The following is a 21,899-nucleotide window of genomic DNA, read 5'->3' on the forward strand; positions in this document are numbered from 1 at the left end:
CTAACAGCAGTTCTCAATGCAGCTCGATCTCTAGTAGCCTCCATATTGAGTCCCTTATCCCCGAGGTCACACTCTATGACCTCATTCCAAGTCTTTTCAGCCTGCCTCTTGTAACCCTACCCCAATGTTAACACTTCTCATTTTCTGCACCCAATTGTCATCCCCCTTCCTCTCCACATGCCCAAACCATCTCCATCTCCTCATCACAACACCAAGACACTCCAGTCCCATCCATCCTCTTAACTCTTCCATTGTAAACCTAGCCCCTCCAGGCTTCACATTCATGGGCACACTGCACACCCACCTAATCACTGTCATTTCTGCACATCTTTTTTTTTTTTTAAATGTTAGGAAGAAGGAACCAAAGGCCATGAGCCTGCAATAACTGTTCCTTTCAATTGAAAAACAAAATACAAGAGAGAGCCAAATTCAAGATCCAAGACACCTGGACACACTGCGTTTGAAAGACTGGAGATCATAACTAGCAGGAAATACAGATAGAGGGAGATAGTTCCAGAGTTGAGTATTGCATAAATGAAGGACTGGGAGTAACGGTTAACGCTTGTATTAGATAGTTCGACAGAAAAGGGATGAGAGTTTGCTGCTAGGTGGGTGCTACACGCCCGTCGTAGAGGTGGAGGAATGCAAGCAGAAGTTCGGGGGAGCAGTGACCAATGAAGCAGTGATAGAAAACGGATAAAGATGCAACAGTGTGGCGAAGAAACAGAGGTTGAAGGAAGCCAGTACGAGGGGGAGAGTTAATGAGACGAAAAGCCTTTGATTCCACCCTACTGAGAAGGGCTGTATGTGGGGAACCTCCCCACACATGAGAACTGTACTCTATACAGGGGCGGATAAAACCTGTGTATAGAGTCAACAATTGTGCAGGGGTAAAGAAGGAGTGGAGTCGGCTTAGCACACCTAATCTCTTGAAAGCAGATTTAACAAGAGATGTAATATGATCATTCCAAGATAAGCTCCATGTGAATGACAACCCAAGCATATTCAAGGATGATGCAGGATTAAGCTGAATATTATTAAACATTAGTGGGTACACCTGTGGAAGATTCTGTCAGGTTGATAGGTGTAAGAACTGAGTTTTTGATGCATTAAAAACAAAAAGATTATTTTTACCCCAGTCAGAGATATGAGCTAAGTCAGACATTAGGTGAGCCATAGCCTCATCCCTAGTTTGTTGAAGTAACTGCTGAGATGGACGTTGCGGGAACTGAATGGAAAGGTGAAGGGTGGAGTCATCAGCGTACGAGTGGATAGAGTTAGATGTACAGCTTAAGAGGTCATTGATGAATAAAAGGAAGAGAGTTGGTGATAGGACAGAGCCCTGAGGAACATCACTGTTGATAGATCTAGGAGAAGAACGATGGCCGTCTACAACAGCAGCTACAGAACGACCAGAAAGGAAACTACAGATGAAGGCACAGACAGAAGGATAGAAACCATAAGAGGGCCGTTTGGAAATTAAAGATTTATGCCAGACTCGAACAAAAGCCTTTGAGATGTCAAGTGCAACAACAAAGCTTTCGCCAAAGTCCCAAAAGGAGGATGACCACGAGTCTGAAAGGTAGGTGAGAAGATTGCCAGTGGAACGTCCCTGACGGAACCCATACTGATGATCAGAAAGAAGATTGTAATAGGAAAGATGCTTTAAAATTTTTCTATTAATAATTGACTCGAAAACTTTTGAGATACAGGATGTTATAGCAATTGGATGATAGTTAGAGGGTTGGGAATGGTTGCCCTTCTTTGGGACTGGCTGAATGAGAGCAAACTTCCAGCAAGACGGAAAGGTACAAGTTGATAGACAAAGACGAAAGAGTCTGCCTAGGCAGGGTTTAAGCACAGAAGCACAGTTCTTGAGGACAACAGGAGGGACTCCATCAGGCTCATATGCCTTGTTAGTATTGAGGCCTTTGATGACAGAAAATATATCAGCTGAAGAAATTTTAATGTCAGCCATGAGGAAGTCAGAGGGAGAGAAGTGATGGAGGAACAGCACCAGAATTGTCTACGGTGGAACTGGAGGAGAAAGTCTGAGCAAAGATATCTGCTTTATCAGTAAAAGAAATAGCTACAGAGTCATCACAGTAGAAAAGAGGAGGGAAGGATGATGAGGTAAAGTTGTTAGAAAGTTTTTTTGGCAAGGTGCCAGAAGGAGCGGGAAGAATTCGAGTTGGGGAGTTGAGAGCATTTAGTACGGAGCCCGCAAATATCCTCTTCCTTTACTGCCCAGGTCTCACTATCATATTGGATTACACTCCTAACACATGCCACAAGCAAAGATCCATTAGCATGGAGGGGGAGTCCTCTTAATGTCAGGAGGGGCAACAGCTCCCTGAACTTCCAGCCACTCCTCACTCTAGCCACAGAGCTAGCTCCAGCCCCATCTCCAGCACATTACATGTCTCCTATGTAAAAAAACCCTTCCACACATTCGAGAGACTCACCTGCAAGATCAATCCATTCACGCCTGACAGCCTCCACATGCTCTCCCTGACACATTGCACACATGAAATCAGCATTATCTCACAGTCTGGCTCTAATACCACTGTATCTCTTTTGCACTCACTTTTCACAAACCTTGCACAAGATGGAATTACTTCCCACGCCCTTGTGGCAAGCTGCACATGGCCACTCTCCCTCTTTGACAGTGCTGCAACCAACCCTAGATACCATCACCTTTGTTTTATCTGCATTTACTCTAAAGCCTTTGTGCCTCATACCATCTCTCCACTTCCTAAATCATTCCTCTGTGTCCCTTTCATTCTCTGCAATCAACACCAAAACACTGGTATACATCTCCCACGGGAGTCCATTTCTGAAGTCATTTATGAGAGCTTCAAGCACCATGATAAGCCATAAGGGGCTCAAGACTGGCCCTTGATGCACACCAACATTGATGGAAAACTCACCACTCAAATCTTCATTCACTCTCACCTGGGTGTGAGCACCCACATACATAGCCATAACCACTGTAACCTGCCTCTCCTTGATCCCAGGCTTTCTCACTGCCCACTTCACTACCTCCCTAAGGACTCTGTAAAAGGCCTTCTCCAAATCAACAGAAACAAAGAACAGGTCCCTTTTCTTTCCTATATATTTTTCCTGAAGCTGCTGAACAATGGATATGACATCAGCAATCCCCTTGCCTGGCAAAATCCAAAGTGCATCTCATCAATATTCAATCTTTCTCCAATCACACATTCTAGAACAGTATATGGACAAACAATCACAGAGACATCAAAGACTGAATCAGAATGTCTGAGGCGTGATGAACAGGATGCCTTTAGGAGTACTATCAGATACGTGGATCAAGTATTTCCGATGAGACAGTGGAAATAGTCTGTGAAAAAGACTAAGATATTTATAGCACTGATGGATCTGGCAAAAGTGCAAGACAAGGTAAACAGAGAGGGAGTAGGGATACTTTTGTTGATGTAATGTTACTGAATGTTTTTAAGAGGCAAGCGTGTGTTAGGGTGACTAGGCATCAAAGTGGGTGGATCAGTGACTGAGTGAGGAAAGATCTAGGATAATCCTATAGCTATTCAAGTACAGTAACAATGAAAATGACTGGGTGATGGGGAGAAAAAAAAAATAAATAAATAATAAATAAATAAATAAATAAACTTGAGAGAGAGAGAGAGAGAGAGAGAGAGAGAGAGAGAGAGAGAGAGAGAGAGAGAGAGTTATGTACTGTACTCCACTAAACAAACTTTGGCTATCTTATTTTTCCTGTTATACGAGTATTCACTATCCAAGCAGTTCTCCATTTACATATCCCACTCATATAATGGGACCTGCTTGTAGTTTGTTACTGCAACTGAACAATCATGAGACAGAGAGAGTGAGAGAGAGAGAGAGAGAAAAGAGATGGCAATTTTAGGCCAGGCTGGAGTAAAAAGGGTAGGAAACACATCTACTGTACACTACCTATATAGATGTATGTATGTACACTGCTTACACTGCCACTCTTCTTGTATACTGTACACCGAGTTAACTATCATTCATTGCTGTTGTTGGCAAAGATGGTTTCTATTGGCTCTGGTGTTATATCTGGTATACAGAGTCCTGAGGTTGTTGGGGCGGCTGAGGTCCTAGAGACTGTAGTGCTGGATCCGGAGGCAATGTGGAGGCTAGCTGAGGATGGTGATGCCACATATACAATGGGGGTCTCTGACTCTGTGCGAAGCCTCTCGGCAGCGGGAAAGGGCACAGACTTGAAAAACTGGGAGATCTTACCCTGGCTTTGCCTTGGCTGCTGGAGCAGCATTAACTCCAGTCTGATAAGACACATGGTCTCATAATGTTGAGCCAGAGGTCCTCCAACTTTGCCTATGAAGGTCAGGATTGTGTCTGCAGCATCAATACTTAAATGCCTGCAGCTAGACATGGTACAGGCCTCTCCTACTCCTCCTCCTCCTCTTCATTTTCATCTTACTCCTTTGCTGATGTCTTGTACTTCTGCCACAATCTCCATCCTCCATCTGGTGATGGAAGCCAGGCACTCGGACATCCTCATCTAGCCACTCTTGAAGCTCCTCCTCAGCAAGGTTCCCCAATCCTGCGCCTGCCAACATTTCAGTCATCCTCAGAGGCTCAAATCCCTCAAAATGAAACTGTGGTGCTGGAGTCTTAGGGGTTCTGGGCATCTGCACCACCCATTCTTGAAAATGGCAAGTGGCATTTTTTTCCATGCCTCTGCCCAGCTGAAGATGGCATCCTTTATGACGTATTTCTTGAAACTGTGGAAGGTTTTCATGCCTCTGGTGTCCTCAAAGTCAGTCTGGTCCATCCCATCCTTAGTCACAGCGAAGCACTGTTGCAGATTAAGGTTTCTGTAGTGCCTCCTGGCACTCTGTAACTTCCTGGTTCATGGACTGGATAAACAATGGTGCTGGCTGGCAGGAACAAGGTCTTGATTTGTCCATCCTAGCTGTAGTTTGATGGAAGGATGAACTGGTGCACTGTCCAATGGCAGCACTGCCTTCATGTTGTCAAGACTTATGCCATACCTTTTTTTTGGTGCTGCCTCACGGAAGGGTCGAAGCTGTGGTGGAACCAGACATGAATAATATCTTGAGTAAACCAGGCAGACTTGGTACCATGGTATTCAACAGGAAACTTGGCCATGATGTCCTTGAGCGACATGAGTCACTTGCTCTTACCTACTATGACTAGTTGTTGGCGATGAGAGCCATTAGCATTGGCATGGAGAGATGCTCCTTCAATGTTTTATCCCCTGGAAAGCTGCCAATATCTTTCAAAGCCTGGGTATTTGAGGAAGGGCATGCCAAAAGAGCCCAGTCTTGTCTGCACTGTAGATTTCAAACTCATGCAGACCCTCCTCCTCCAACTGCTTTTGAAGATGCTGGACGAATGGATCCAGGGCATCAACAGTGGTGCTGAGCATCTCTCCAGTTATGGCCTTGTTAACAATGCCATGGCACCTCCTGAACTTCCAAAGCCAAACACCACTACACTTGAAGTCTTCAGTTTTAAACTGTGTACCAAGCCTCTGTGCTGTGTGTTGGAAATCCAGGCCACACACAGGGACACCCTCAGGTCATCCTGCATGTACAACTTACACACAACTTCGTCAAGTTTCTTGTTGGGCAACTCTCTGATCCGGAACACATCCTTCTCCTTCCTCCCACCTTCCATTTTCTTCAATGTCTCCTTTGTTTTATTTTTAGCCTTCAGGATGAAGGGTCAACTTCTAAAGGCCATACTTGCATATGAGGTCACCCCTGCTTGCGCCATTCTCATGCACCTCGATCACTTCCATCTTCTCCACAGTGGTCATAATCCTCCTTTTTGCTTCTTCAGATGAGGAAGTACTGGGAGATCCGTACTAGATGCGACTTTTCAGTCACAACGGGAAAACACTTGGCACAACCGAGATAGGAAACATGCAAGCGGTGGTGTGAACGCAACCAAAGACGCAGCAAGACTGAGGCCAATCACGTGCAGAACAGTGTGTCCACAGACTTCGGTCCCACCCACGACTACCAGAAGTAGCCCAACTCACCATCTACTCCCACCTGCACCTCTCCAACCTATCCCAAGTGTGTGGGAAAAACTACGGCCAACGTTGGTAACCACTTTCTGAGTCTCCTCCCATGTGCAGGGAACAATCTGAAAGGGCCGCCTGATGTGTCCCCTGTAACTGATAGTACCTGTAATCACTCTCCTTATAATCAGCCGCATGTTTATTTATGCACTACGCATGCTAGCAGATTAATCAAAGAAAGCAGACAGTCCATCATCTCCATTCTCTGTATCTTTATACATATGAAAAATCTGTTTGGTAATGGATCATGCTGATTCACTAAAAAACGGACTTTTCAGTATCAAATTGGCCCACATTTGGTAATGAAAAATACCAAATGGCAACCATGACTTTGAAGGGGGAAAGGGGGAGGAGGGAAGGGGTGAAGGGGCCATGGTGTAAACAGCTGTTTGGCGCCGCGTGGCACCGCGTGGCAATTTCAAATTACGGGTGGGAAAAAAATCGGATTTTGGGGGGATTTTTTTCTTTTTTTTGGCCATTTATGGGTTCCGAAGGTCCAGGCCCACAATGTCCGGTAAGTGGGGAGTCCAGAAAGTGGGCGTCTAGAAAGTACAGGGATTACTGTATATCCGAAAGTTTGCTATATCTGATGGTCAAGATTAACCATGGGATTACCGATCCAAGGTCGCTATATCCATGGGGTCATTCGGTCCTACGTGAGCAACCACAACTTACTCTATGACGTTTCACATGGAGAATTCATTGGTTTATGTAGTTATACAGTACATGTACAGTAAATATCATCCTGTATGAAGTTATACATATAAATACAATCCCTGTAAAGTAATGTAGTATGTTACAGTACACTTACCATGCCAGGGAGCGAACTTCCGCCGGATATACAGTCATCCCTTAACATCCGCAGTTTTAACGTACACTGTTTTGAATATCCGTGGATGGCTACAAAAGAAAAAAATTCTCATTGAACTCCGTTGACACTAACATTATCCCAGGCACAGTTCTTGGCTGTTTTAGTAATGGCATTATCCAGTGACTGAAATATACTGTAACACTCTTCCTTTTGGCCACATCATTTATTAATGTCATTAATTCATCAGGGGAAAAGTTAGGATGGGCTGGGATTACCTGTACAATATTTCTTTTCTTCCATTTTCTCCCTTGCAATCTTTGTGGTGAAGGGCTTTGTTGTGTTTACTAGCTGATACAAAGGGAAAGCTCTGTGACTGGTTGGTCATACCAAAGCTGTGTGTGTAAGAGCCTCCATCATTGGCTAATCAAAAATCACCAAGGAGAGGTACAGTAATCCCGCATTTTTTGCAGATTTTTTGTCTACGGTTTTGCCCTCTCGCGGATTTTCTTAGCATTAATAAGTTCAACAAAAATATCCTTGAATATACAGAAAACAAAAAATTTGAAATTCCCGCAGCTTCCAATTGTAGCGCGGTAAACTCACGCCACCCTCTGTCCCTTTCCCGTGGCCCCTCTACCAGTGTTACCATATCTAGCATAATTTTATTCTTTTAGCATAATTTTGATCAAATTTTCGAGTCTGGAATATTTTTTAGCATATTAGAAGTTTTAGAATCATTCTAGCATAATTTAGAATGGAATGGAATATTTTTGGAATAATTTTATAAAAGCTACAAATCAGAGAGAGAGAGAGAGAGAGAGAGAGAGAGAGAGAGAGACGAATAAGGTAAGAAGATGTTTGAATAGTTGGTTACTTTCAGTTTGGGCTTGGTTGGGTTGGATTAGGTTAGGTTAGGTTGGATTAGGTTAGGTTAGGTTAGGTTTTAGGTTAGGTTCGGTTAGGTTAGGATAAGTTTGAGCTTTGTACTTTACCCATGAAACCTAGGTTTTTCCGATGGATTTTGGTATGATTCATTCGATTTTCAGCTTCATTTCAGTCGGAAATGACCATTTTCTGTGTTTCCCCCCCTCCCTATAACCCCCGATTCCCCAAAGATCCCCCATTATTTCAGGGGGATGGGGGGGGGTCATATCTCAAAATCTGGTTATTTCCGACGGAAATGATGCTCAAAATCGAATGAATCACATCAAAATCCATCAGAAAAACGTAAGTTTCGTGGGAAAAAGCAGTATGGGCAGATACCGATATTTATCCTCTTACTGTATGTAGGTTCATTTTAATATTTTCATAGTAAACAATACATAATTAATATGTTGCACGAATATGTATAGAATTTTATCATTTAGCTTCAAGTTAGCATAATTCATTTTTTACTTGGAACAAATTTGCTCAATCTAGCATAATTTTTTCATTGCTCTAGCATAATTTCATTGTTTGGATATGGCAACACTGCTCTCTGCCCCGCATTCCTCAGTCCACGCCTGACTGCCTTAAGTGGCTGGTGTGCATGTAACCACACTATGATATGAGCCTCTTGCCTCCCACTTGCTTTCCACATGGCCCCAGGACGTAAGCCAGCCTCACCAAAGGCTAATAATACAATTAGTAAGAACTCCAAAGTGACAAAACGATCAAGAAAAGTTATGACCTTAGCAGAGAAAATTGTGTTACTGGACAAGCTAAGAAACGACCGTGCGAGTGTTTGCTATCACCAGTTAATGCATCTTTTTATTTTGTACTGTTTTGTGAATAAATGTGTAGATAATTGTGTATTACAGTACGGTGTTTACGTTTTTCCTTCATAATGGAGTATGTGCTTTCAATCTTGTAAGAAGGTATTTCGGGATGAGTATGGAGGTTTCAGGACAATTCGCAGTCACAACAAACACAAAACAATTCGCCTTCATTAATGAAGATAGCTATGGGGGACGCTAAAATATAATTCAAAGGCGACTACAGCGAGGAAGAAACAAGTTAATTATTGACTAAAGGTGCAACTAATAAATAATATCCGGAACCTACGCTACTGAACATAGACTTTGCTGGATCCCCCTGAAATATAGTTATTAAAGTATTGATTAATTAATAATAAGTATATTGATGAAAGTATTGATTAGTATATTTATAGAATGGCGGGGAATCATCCAGGGTGCGAATTGTTCTGAAGGGGAATCGTCCATGTTTTGACGGGGAATTGTCTGACGGCGAATTGTCTCGCAATCAGTATGGACATGGACTGTGTGATGGGCAGCATGGTGGACACAAGTGTAAGATTCAATTGTTAATAGAGTATTCGCGGAATTGACTTTTCGCGGGGGTTACAAGAACGTAACTACCGCGAAATATGCGGGATTACTGTAATGTGAAAATGTTATATCTTTTTATAGCTTTATTAGTTATTTTATTTTTATTGTTTTATTTGCCATTTTTATTGTTTGTAAAAATGTACACAGAGATTATCTTTAGTTACAACAAATATTTATTTTTGTTACTGTCAGCAGTGCAGAATCCTCTCAACCCACCACCATCACCAAGGAGAGGTAAAACGAAAATTTTTACAATCAACCCTCGGCTATCACAGGTTCCGCTATAGCGTATCTCACTATCACGCCTATATAAAAAACTACCCAAATACCTTTATCATGCACTAAATGCCTGCTATCACACATCGCAAATGTTCGAAAAGTTTAAAAAGGCCAGGCTCCAGTGCTCTGCCCAGTCAACAAAAGCTTCATTCCGTGATTTCTTGTGTGACGTCAGCGCCAGCCGAGTGCTGATTGGCCGCCTGACCGAGTCTCCTGCCCGCCAAACCATTCAAGTGCGTGCCCTCAGACCATGAACAGTGATAGTGAGAACAATAACTTTTTTTATGATATAACCATGGCCAACATACCCCCTCCCCATCCCCCTACCATCACCCAACAATGCTGTGGCACCTGGCAGGGAAATAAAGAAGAGGAAGAACCTAAGTTATGCAGATAAACTGGAAATGTGAAACTTATAGAGAATGGTGAGACCAAGTGAAGTGTGAGGAAGAAAGATAACATCAATGAATCAACTGTGAGCGGTATTTATATGAATCATGATCGCATCATAAAACATGCTCATTTTTAGACTATCATATATTAATATGTGGTAAAAAAAAGGGTATCTTAGGGGTAAATATTGAGGTCATGCCACCAATTAGAATTATTACCACAAGTTCTTCAATTCGGCTATAGCACAGCCATAGCGGGACCAATTGGGAGTGATAGCCGAGGGTTGAGTGTAATCTTTTTATAGCTTTATTAGCCATTTTATTATTGTAGCTTTATTTGCCATTTTTTTTGTTTGTAAAAATGTACATAGAGGTTATCTTTCTTTACAACAAATTTTTATTTTTGTTATTGTCAGTAGTGACAAATCCTCTCAACCCACCATCACCCCCGCTTCACCTCCCATTGTGGAATGCAGTGACCTGGAAATTTTAACTGTTTTTATAGCTTCTTTTGCCCTTATTACTGTACTATTGTTTGTAAACATGTACAACACATAGGAAATGGGGGTTGCTGGTACAGTACTCAGGGAACATTTGTTTTTGTTGTCAGCAGTGTCGATGATGGGTAGGATGAAGGAGGGAGCTGGGATGAGTAAAGTAGTCAGAAGAGGCCATGCAGGAGTACACTATTCATTATTTTTAACTTTTAGTGTTCTTGTATTAAATAAAGTGGTTGTTTAGTTTTCTTGTATTAAATAAAGTGGTTGTTTAGTTTTCTTGTATTAAATAAAGTGGTTGTAAACATGCATATAGGGTTTTTCATTAGTTAAGTAAGGAAATGGGGGGTCCAGAGGTGCTTTTAACCCCTTAACCGCTGGGTGTCACTTTCGTGACGCTTGGGAGCAAGGGATCATACCGCGGGGCATCACTTTTGTGATTCTGTGTTATTTTGAATTCACCAGGGCTTTCAAGTGGTGGCTTGTATCATCTATCAGTACTGCCAATGTCCAACACTAGTCAGCACTCCTAATCTCATCTGTACTCCCATCCATTGTTGACAATTTAGCCATTTCTCCCCGTTCTTGACTCCCCTCCCTACCCCCCCTCCATTACCCTATCCTCTCGCTTGCCCGGCCGTGCTACACTAAGTAAGTTTTCCCTGGAATTTTTCACTGATTTCATCCATTGAAATAAGCCCTATGCCCTATTCTTATACCAAATAATATATACAAGAAAGAAATAAGGTAAGTGAGAGTGCCATACACCTAGAATTGACTAATTATCACCTGACAACACCTCACGTGCACTCGTTTGCTAATTTTCGCTGTTTATTTCTCCTTGAAATATGCTGTATAATCCATTTTCGTAATAAAAATATATATAAGAAAGGAAGGGAGAAGCCTAAGTGATATTTACATTCACCTGGAACTACCTAATTATTGCAGGCCACCACACTGTATTTTACGCTAAGTAAATCTTCCCTGGAATTTTCCACTGATTTCATCCATTGAAATAAGCCCTATGCCCTATTCTTATACCAAATAATATATACAAAAAAGAAATAAGGTAAGTGATAGTGCCATTCACCTGGAATTGGCTAATTATCACCTTACAACACCTCATGTGCACTCGTTCGCTAATTTTCGCTGTTTATTTCCCCTTGAATTATGACGTATAATCTATTTTCGTAATAAATATACATATAAGGAGGGAAGGGAGAAGCCTAAGTGATATTTACATTCACCTGGAACTACCTAATTTATAATGTATTGTCTAGATTTCCTGCCCATCATTTCACTGCTATATATTAGCAACTGTCAAGAGGCTGACATTGGCAGTAATGGATTTCCCTAGGTAGGCCACCCCGGCCCACCCCTATCAGTTCACTGTCATCTTCCAATAAGAAGGTACGTCTGTTTGCTCCTGATAACTTCAGCCACTTTTCACTCCCATGCAAAGGGCCCTGTGACCTTTACCCCCTACTAAACCTCGTGTGGAAAGAGGTAAAGGGCTGACAATTGATAAAAGAGTGACTACGATCTTTCTATTGAGTAAAACAATGCAAGTGGAATTGTAAATAATGTGTAAACAGCAAGTGAAAGTAATGAATGTAAATATACGTGAACAGTGGAAAATAGTTTTATAAGTTACTTCAAGTGACAGTGCATAACACAGTGTAAATAAAATAGAAATGTAAATAACATAAATAAAATAGAGAACGTAAATAGAAATGTAAATGAGTAGTACTGTATTATAAGAATACGAGTATATACCCTAGGAGTAATGAAAGTGAAAGTTTCACTCTAGCATGTATGAATACTATGAGTTATGAGAGTGAAGGTGAAAGTGACATTCACTCTCAATGCTAGTATACAGGACGAGAAAGTGAATGCTACGTATTATACTGAAAGAAATTGAATCCCTACAGTGACAATAAACTACTATTACTGAAGGAAACTTATGGATAAAGACTGCAGTTATATATAAGTGTTATATAGTAACAGAAATATAAACTGTGAGTGTTTTTATGAATAATAGACAACACTAGCGGCGAATGATCGGAAGTGGGATGGTCATACACCCTCGTAATTTTCATTGCTTTCACAGTGTTTTTTTTGGGGTGTATGGATTCCAAACTATTTGAGAATCATAGATTAGTGTTTCTAGTGATAATATCAGGCTATGGTAATCATATTACGAGTTGTCGGGAAGTGTAAAGTGTAGACTTCGTTACCCAACTTCAGAGGTCTCCACAAGTCCTACGGTACTCGACGAAGGCTCAACAAACACCCAAGGAGAAAGCTGAAGGTATGTGCCATAAGTATATGTGATTTTAATATTCTAGGACTAATAACTGATTTTTGGCAAATATTTTTAGAGAGTCTGTCAGAGCGCGAATATGCCCACGGGAGCCGCAAGTCAAAGCAAAACAAGCCCGCGGTGTAAGGGTTAAGGGGGGGCAGCAGATATCCACAGATTTTTAACATTCGCGGGTGTGTCTGTCACCTAACCCCCACGAATATTAAGGGATGACTGTAGTGACCTTTTTACTTGCTATATCTGGCAGAAGTTCACTCTGGAAATGGTGAGTCGTTATATCTGAAGTTCGCTATATCGAGGGTTTACTGTACCACCGAATTTACCATGTTCCTTGCTAAGGTGGTCACACTTTTCTTTACGATGGTACCAAACTCTGTGCAACAAAATTGCACGTTTCCAGAGATATTACTGTACCTGAAGCACTATTTACATGTACACTATGCTCCCCACTATTATATAGTACAAATTCTGACTCATCTGTGAAATGCAATACAAAACTCTGACTCACCTGTGTAAATCTGCGTACAAGACAAGTCTTGCCCACACCAGCATTACCAATCAGGACCACTTTAAACAGAAATTTATAGTCCTCCATAGTAATGGTTGCTCTCAGTCCTGAAAAACAAGCAAGCACAAATCAAGAACCACACAAATTAATACTAACAACAAGGTTACAGTACCATTTTGAGTTAATGCTACTGAAGTTGTAATGTTATCACACTCCTATGTGCAGACATTAAACAGTTCCATATAAAAATAACACAAATATACCATGTTGATCCTGCATGATATACCCCTGCACAATCTCACTTTCAATACCAAACTGAACTGTAAGCTATATATAACCGTGTTGTAAATGAAAATGACACATGCCTGATAAGATAGTGCAAAGCCTATGAGAATCTGAAACACCTGGTTATCACACACCTGGGAACTGAGTACAATTCATAATACAGTATTAACTATTGTGATCCAGTGGTCCTTGATGTAAAGGTTATCATTATCATCTTAATGTTATTATCCTCTATTATGAATGGAATGAGAGAGAGAGAGAGAGAGAGAGAGAGAGACAGACAGACAGAGAGACAGACAGACAGACAGACAGGCAGAGAAAGAGAACCTTCATTAGTGCCCAGTTAAAATATAAAATACATCACACATCTATCTACCTACAGGTATAGCCAAATGCCTTGGCAGTAAACCCAACGTCACTGGTGATGAAATGTTCAAGTACTATAGGAAAACAACCCAAAGGTGAACCAGTATGGGTACAGAAGCAGCGTAAAGGCTTTAAACAGTGAAACCTCTGGATATCATCTTGTTTTTCTTAGCCTGCAGAAAATCACTGCAGCTAGAGGGGGAAAAAAAAAAAAGGCTTAATTTTTCATACAAATGAACATTTGGTAAGAAACAGGAAAACATCAAGAAAACAATAACTACTGTACTACTGCACTGTATTGTCTATCTATCTATCTATCTATTGCCAGACGCCTCAATCCCATTTGGGGTGGCCACAAACAAATCGCCTCCAAGTCGCCCTGTCCCCCGCCATTTCACTACCCTGCTCCCAACTCACACCCCCCTCTCTCATATACCTCTCCACCCCATCCCTCCATCTCATCCTCGGTCTCCCCCTCCCTCTTCCACCCTCCACCTCACTCACATACACTCTCTTCGTCAGTCTTTCACCCTCCATCCTCTCCACATGGCCAAACCACCTCAGTGTGTTCCTCACAACGCTTCCTATCACATCCACATCAACACCACAACGCTCCTTTATATCCTCATTCGTCAGCCTGTCTCTCCACGTGACTCCACAAGCTCCTCTTAAATAACTCATTTCCACTGCTCTCACTCTTGACTTGTGTCCTTCCAACAACGTCCAAGCTTCACTTCCGTACGTTAGAGTTGGTATCACAATACTGTCATGTAGTAACTTTTTTACTTCCATGCTCACTTCCCTGTTTCTTATCACTGCTTTCAAGGAACCAGCAACCTTTCTTCCCTGCTGTACCCTTTCAAGCACTTCACCCTCCAAACCTCCATCCTTACTCATCACACTACCCAAATACTTAAACGTACTCACATTTTCCAATTCCTCACCATCCAACCTCGCTATACATTCACTGACTTCACCTCTCTCAAAGACCATCACTTTACTCTTCCCTACATTCACCTTTAGGTTCCGTTTCTTACACACTCTCTCAAACTCATCCACCAAGCCTTGTAGCTCCCCTTCATCTTCACTCAACAACACAGTATCATCTGCAAACAACAGTACAGGGAGTTTCCAAACACTATCCTCTCACACCAGGGCCACTCCAACATCCACTACCCTACCTTGTACCTCTTTTATTACCCCATCCATGTACAGATTGAACAACCATGGAGACATGACACATCCCTGTTTCAAACCAACTTTCAAAGAGAAAAATTCACTTAGTTCACCATCCACACGCACTGCAGCCTTAGCACCATCATACATACTCTTCACAGCATTCAACAACTTCCCATCTACTCCATATATTCTTAACACTTTCCACAATCCTTGTCTATCCACCCTGTCATATGCTTTCTCCAAATCCATGAAAGCCGCATACAACTTCTTTCCCTTCTCTAGAAACTGTATTGTGAGAAAATAAATAAATAAAAATAAAAACACTATCGGTAGGATTTAACAAAACTCTATTGAAAAGCTCCTCCTGGCGATGTTTCGTTTCGTTCGTTTCGTTTTTAAAGGCTTCAACATGCTTGCATGTGTCAGCCTTGGTTACCTAATGGCGGCTCTCCATGCTGCACGATCCATTGCAGCCTCCCTGTTCAGTCCCTTAACCCTGAGGTCACACTTCATGACCTCGTCCCATGTCTTTCACGGTCTCCATAACCCCACCCTCAATATTAACACTTCTCACCTTCCTCACCCAATTATCATCCCCCATCCTCTCCACATGTCCAAACCATCTCAATCTACCTCTCCTCATCACAACACCAATACACTCCGGTCCCATCCTACCTCTCAACTCTTCCATCGTAAACACAGCCCCTCCAGGCCTTGGACTCAGGGACGCACTGCACATCCACCTAATCATTGTCATTTCTGTACAACTGAGCCGCCGAATACCTTCCTCCTTCACTGCACAGGTCTCACTACCATACAGCATTACACTCCTAATACATGCTGCATACAAAGACCCCTTAGCACATGGGGAGAGTCCTCTCAATGTCAGGAGAGGCAAGAGCTCCCTGAACTTCTTCCAACCACTTCTCACCCTAGCCACAGAGCTAGCTCCAGCCCCATCTCCACCACACAACATGTCTCCCAAATAACAAAACTCTTCCACACACTCTAGAGATTCACCAGCAAGTTCAATCCTTTCACGTCTGACAATCTCCACCTACTCACCCTGACACGCCGTACACATAAAATCAGCATTATCTCGCAGTCTACCTCTGATACCACTACATCTCTTATGCACCCATTTATCACACACACCGCACAAGATGGAATTACTTCCCACGCCCTTGTGGCAAACTGCACATGGCCACTCTCCCTCGTCTTTGACAGTACTGCCACCAAGCCTAGATATCATCACTTTTGTTTTATCTGCATTTACCCTTAAACCCTTGTGCCCCATACCATCTCTCCACTTCCTAAACCTTTCCTCCGCCTCCCTCTTGTTCTCCGCAATCAACACCAAATCATCAGCATACAACAACTCCCACGGGAGTCCGTTTCTAAAGTCACGTGAAAGGGCTTCAAGTACCATGATAAACAACATGGGACTCAAGTCTGACCCCTGATGCATCCCAACATTCACGGAAACTCATCACTCAAATCTCCATTCACTCTTACCTGGGTGTGAGCACCCACATACATAGCCATAACCACCCTAACCAGCCACTCCTCCAAGCCAAGCTTTCTCATTGCCCACTTCACCACCTCTCTAGGGACTCTGTCAAAGGCCTTTTCCATATCAACAAAAACAAGATAAAGATCCCTTCTCCTACCAATATATTTTTCCTGAAGTTGACAAACAATGAATATAGCATCAGTGGTCCCCCTACCTGGCATTAACCCAAACTGCATCTCATCAATATTCACTCTTTCTCTAATCATACCTTCTAAAACTCTCTCCATTACCTTCATTGTCTGATCTAAAGTAAACATTTAAAGCATAAAGCATATACAATACTGTCTTCTAAATCTTCTAAATTACAGCAGCAGCAGAAGCTGACTAATAAACATTCATCACCATTTCCCACCCTGTGGCAGGGCGAGGAGTAGCAACGTCCAGAGAGCCCAAACTTGCCCAATCCAATTGACAAAACTTCCATTCACTCGTCATGCAAGCCCCCAGAATCCTGGCTCTATCTGATATGCCAAAAGCATTCACCACATTCTGTAGCTCCACATAAAAGTATCTGATAGAGTCAATCTGGAAGTTGTCACATTAAAAAGGGATGCCAAATCCCTGATTATGCGCTTCTTACAATATTCATCCAGCCAGCTCGATCTCTTGTCAGTTCCCTTGCCACACCGACTTCCAAACCTCTCTTCCTCGCACACTCGTTCACCATATCCCTCCACCTTTACCTTGGCCTACCCCGCCTCCTATCTCCTTCAAATTCACACACACATACTGTACTTTTCCACCACACTACTGTTGTCCATTCTCTCCACATGACCATACCATCTCAGTATACTCTCTTCGATTCTAGTGTCCACAGATTTCCTCACTCTACATCTTTCACAAATCACACTTTATATCCTGTCCACTCTCTGTACTCCACATACATTCCTCAGCAGTCCCATCTCCACTGCACTCACTTTTGACTTTCCATTTTCATGACACACCATAGTTTCACATCCGAGTGTTAAAGCTGACACTAACACTCCTTCATGTAAGCCTCATGCAGCTGCAACACTCATGCCTCTGTTTCTTATCAAGGCCTTCATTGCACCAGCTATATTCCTTCCTTGTGTCACTCTCCTTTCCACCTCTTCCTTTCTTTTCTTTCACCTACCCAGGTATTTGAACTCTCTCACCAATTCCAATCTCTCTCCATTCACTGTAAAATTACACTGGGTGTCACCTTCTCTCTCAATAACCATCACTTTACTCTTTTCTACATTTACTCTCAAGGCACAATGCTCACAGACATCAGCAAAACTTTGCATTAGTCTACCAAGTTCTTGTCCAGTATTTGCAAGTAGTACTGCATCATCAGCATATAACAAATTGCTATTTGACATCCCATCCATCACCATTCATTACCAACGCCATCCCCCTCTCCATTACTCTCATCACCCCATTTATATATATATTGAACAACCATGGGGACATCACACTACCTTTTTGCATGCCCACACCGATCGTGAACCATTCACTTAGATGCCCATTTACCCTGACACATGCTTCAGTACCATTATAAAAACTCTTGACAGCACCTAGTACTTTACCATCTACATCATACATGCGTAAAACCTTCCACAATACTTCTCTGTCTACTTTGTCGTATGCTTTTTCCAGATCCATGAACGCCATAAACACCTTATAGTCCTTCTCACAAGCCTTCTTCCCTATCTGTCTTACTGTATTTATTTGATCCACACATCCTCTGCCACTCCTAAAGCAACCCTGTTCATCACTCACCAAGACTTCTGATATCTCTCTTACTTTCCCTATAATAATTCTTCCATATACCTTCCCTGCCACACTCAATAAACTTATGCCACGATACAGTAATTCTTGCAGTCACTTCGATCACCTTTATTTTTGTACAGGGGTACGATCACAGCCTTTTTCCACTCTGCTAGCGCTGTTTTGCTCATTCATGCCTTCTTACATATCTCCAACAAGCACTTCATTCTGTTCTCCAGTACACTTAATCATCTCCACATACACCTCATCAGCCCCACCTGCTTTCCCATTTTTCAGCCGTTTCACAGCATTCTTCACCTGTGCTAGTGTCATGTTTCCTATAACTGCATTCCTTCTCTGCACACCCCCAAAATAAATCATGTTTACAGCACTCTACTCTCGCTATTCCCATTATCAGGCTTCCAAAATATTCTTTCCATCTGGTCCTTACTTCATCCCCATGGGTTAATAATCTACCACTCACTTCCTTCACACTTTCATAGTTCTTTTTGTTGTCACTTCTACATTTCCGCAGCTCTTTCCAGAATAACTTCCTATTTTCAGTGTACAGGTATACCTCAATATACAATACCCCAAGATGCGATACCCCCGCTTATCAATGGGATCATGGGGGTAGAAATACCACCGTACCCTGCCTAACGATGGCCAAACTCCGGTTCAAAGATGGGTTTTGAGTTTTTTTTTTTACTGTTGTTAATGATATTTTAGACTAAAATTGTGTTTTGTTTCGTTTATAAACCGTTTTTTTGAATTAATGTGTTTTAGCCATAGGTGGGATGAACAGTGTCATTTTGGGGTACCGGTACTGTTTACTAACCTTGATTTTTTCCAGACTTATATTTGACTATTCTCAAAATTTATTTCTTGGTTTTAGTGAGTTACTTACTGGTGTCAGGCTTAGGTTATCTTTTACAGCTGCTGGGCCATTTAGATTGGCTTTACACTTGTTTTTCAACTCATCAGGGTGGGTTTAGTACGTGGTTAAGGGGGAAAACCAGGGGTCAAAAACGCATCCCTATACTTTACATGTTAAATCCATCCCGAGATACGATACCCTGCCTAACAATGGGTTTTTACTCATGCAACTGCATCATTAAACAAGGGTATACCAGTAAATTTGTATTCATTTTTCTTCCCAGATCATCATTTAGCTACCTACTCCTTTTTCCTCTTCACTACTCTCTTTACACGCTTCTTGCTCTCAATACATTCAGTTGTTATTTCAACTGAACCCCTGTCCTGTTACTAGCCACTTCTTCCCTTTTTCCTCCACTGCTTTCTTAACTTCATCCCACCATGCCATATCTTTCTCCTTTGTTGTTACTCTTGCCACACCACAGACCGCTTTAGCGTTCCTAACTAAGCAGTCCCTATATGCATTCCACAGGCTGTCCAGAGCCACTTCATTCCAATTCACTGATTCTAACTCCTCCCCTACTTTGGTCCTGCATTCATCTGCCATTTCTCTGACCCTCAGGATCTCGACTTTCAGTCTTTCTCCCTGACTGTTCCTCTCTCTTCTGGTCCACCTCACTCCTCTCAGCTTGATCTTGCATACAACAATCATGTGATCTGATAGGCCTCCACATCATCCTCTCACAGCCCTCATGTCAGCAACAATTCCAAGCATCGACCTGTCTATGAGCACAATCAATCAGGCTTCTTTCAACATGATCCCCGTTTCCTCTATACCATGTATACTGTATTTATGTGCATCTTTGTGTTTGAAATATGTGTTACAAATCCACAACCTCCTTTCCTGACACATCCTTCAGTTGCTTTCCATTATCCTTCAGTTGCTTCCCATTATCACTTTCTCCTGTCACCCCATTACCCATTGTCATTCTCAGGACCAGTGCCTACTCTTCCATTCATATCCCCCATTACAATTACTTTATAGCTTCTGGGCATTTCTCCCACTGCTTCATCCAACTCATCCCAAAACCTGTCTTTCTCTCTCTCACTCGTGTTATCACACGCTGCATATGCTACAATCACTGCCACTTTCACCTTTTCAAACTTGAACTTGACATACATGCACCTTGAACTGACACATTTGTAATATCTCATTCCATTCTGCCACACCTCATTCATCAACAAAGCAACTCCTTCCTTGCATCTTCCTTGCCCATTCATTCCTGATCTTACACTACATCCTCCCACTCCTCTACTTCACACCGTTTCGTCTTCATATAACACAATGCCATTACAGCATATCTCGCACTCTTGAATACATTCACCACTTCCACCATCTTGCTCTCCTCATTTACACCTCTCACATTCCACATGGCCATATGAATCAACCAATCTGGTTGGGGCCATGGGCAGGTATTGGGCCCTCCAAAACATTTGCCATGATTAAGTGATTTTTGGTAAGGCAATCTGAGGGACACTTGACCCGGCCAATAACCCGTTATATGGTTACCACTGAGAGTAGTAAATGGTTTCCTGGGTACAGGAAACCATTTGGCTTGTCACTCGGTGTACAGACCATACGGCATCCCTACACTAAGTGAGTGGATGATTGGCGACCCATAAAGTGGTAAAGTTTGTAAGTTCACAGAGTGGCAAACAGTGTCGTGACAGTTTGTGATGTGGATCGCATATTATATTCAGGTTCCAATCAGCAACATACCACTACTTGATAAAAGAATTATCTTGGTGAGAAGGGTCCTCGCCCCCCCAAAATGAATCGCGTCTCACCTCACATGCTGGGGTGTGGGAGGTACAAGGATGGCAGACAGGCAACAGCTCCTGTCGTCTGCCCCGCCGATCGATCCCTACCCACCAAACTGTCTACATTATATTTTTCTTTAATTTTCAATGAATACAAGTTTTAGTACTCTCATCTTGTAAAACAAAATATCTCAGTGACATTTACTAAATAAAGTTACATTTTAATACCTCATTAAACATACAAACAATTTGGGGATTTCGCCTCCTAAAATTACTGCTGTTTTAAAGTAATGTAAAAAAACATTCTCTATCATTACAATGTTGATTGTCTGCTATTGAATAAGAAAATATCTATATCCACGTAGTCCATTACTATTTACATAAAATTGTACAATTCGAATATAGTATACTTCGGAATAATTTTACAGTCTCTTGTCTTGATATAGTGCTGAATAGGATTAAATAAATACTAATATGCATCAGTAACTACCTCAAAAATGTCCAAACACAGTTCATTAAGAATTAGTTACAATTATATTTTTTTTTGTTTCAGCCGAACTATAAGCTGCAGCGTAGTCGTGAAAGTTTGGTATTTTGCTTTATCGCCAACTGTTCGTGATGAAATCCTTTGGTGAGTTACACCATATTGTATTACATACATTTGACAGCTTTCCAATAGTTTGCAAATGTGTCAGTTTCACTTTGATGACGGTCAGATGACTGTTGGAGATTTAACCACAGTAATTGTCAATAACTGGTCATTTTTCTTTAGTTCATATTGCACGATTCCGAGAAAATATATATTTCCTGATCGATTTTAGTGTGATTTGAATGAGTTTG

At 41.9% G+C, this 21,899-nt stretch overlaps 2 protein-coding genes across 4 annotated transcripts in view; one reads left to right on the forward strand and one right to left on the reverse strand.

Moving 5' to 3' along the window:
• The window catches only part of Rab30 (RAS oncogene family member Rab30), a 123,080-nt gene extending 101,921 nt beyond the window's left edge, over positions 1 to 21,159 (reverse strand). The window contains exons 1-2 of the mRNA XM_080268172.1: positions 21,087 to 21,159; positions 13,229 to 13,335 (exon numbers count right to left, since the gene is read on the reverse strand). Coding sequence (XP_080124298.1) covers positions 13,229 to 13,315 — 87 coding nt within the window. The 5' untranslated portion in view covers positions 13,316 to 13,335; positions 21,087 to 21,159. The remainder of the gene's footprint in view (positions 1 to 13,228; positions 13,336 to 21,086) is intronic.
• A 487-nt stretch (positions 21,160 to 21,646) lies between these two features.
• Positions 21,647 to 21,899, forward strand: part of eIF2Balpha (eukaryotic translation initiation factor 2B subunit alpha) — a 65,748-nt gene continuing 65,495 nt past the window's right edge. For 2 of the 3 annotated variants that reach the window (XM_080268168.1, XM_080268170.1), the window contains exon 1: positions 21,647 to 21,690. In XM_080268168.1, coding sequence (XP_080124294.1) covers positions 21,678 to 21,690 — 13 coding nt within the window. In that variant the 5' untranslated portion in view covers positions 21,647 to 21,677. The remainder of the gene's footprint in view (positions 21,691 to 21,899) is intronic. The other variant, XM_080268169.1, reaches the window with a different exon arrangement.

This window comes from Coenobita brevimanus, chromosome 26 (genome assembly GCF_032717465.1).
Source record: "Coenobita brevimanus isolate Jiangsu-jjx chromosome 26, ASM3271746v2, whole genome shotgun sequence".
Lineage (NCBI taxonomy): Eukaryota > Metazoa > Arthropoda > Malacostraca > Decapoda > Coenobitidae > Coenobita > Coenobita brevimanus.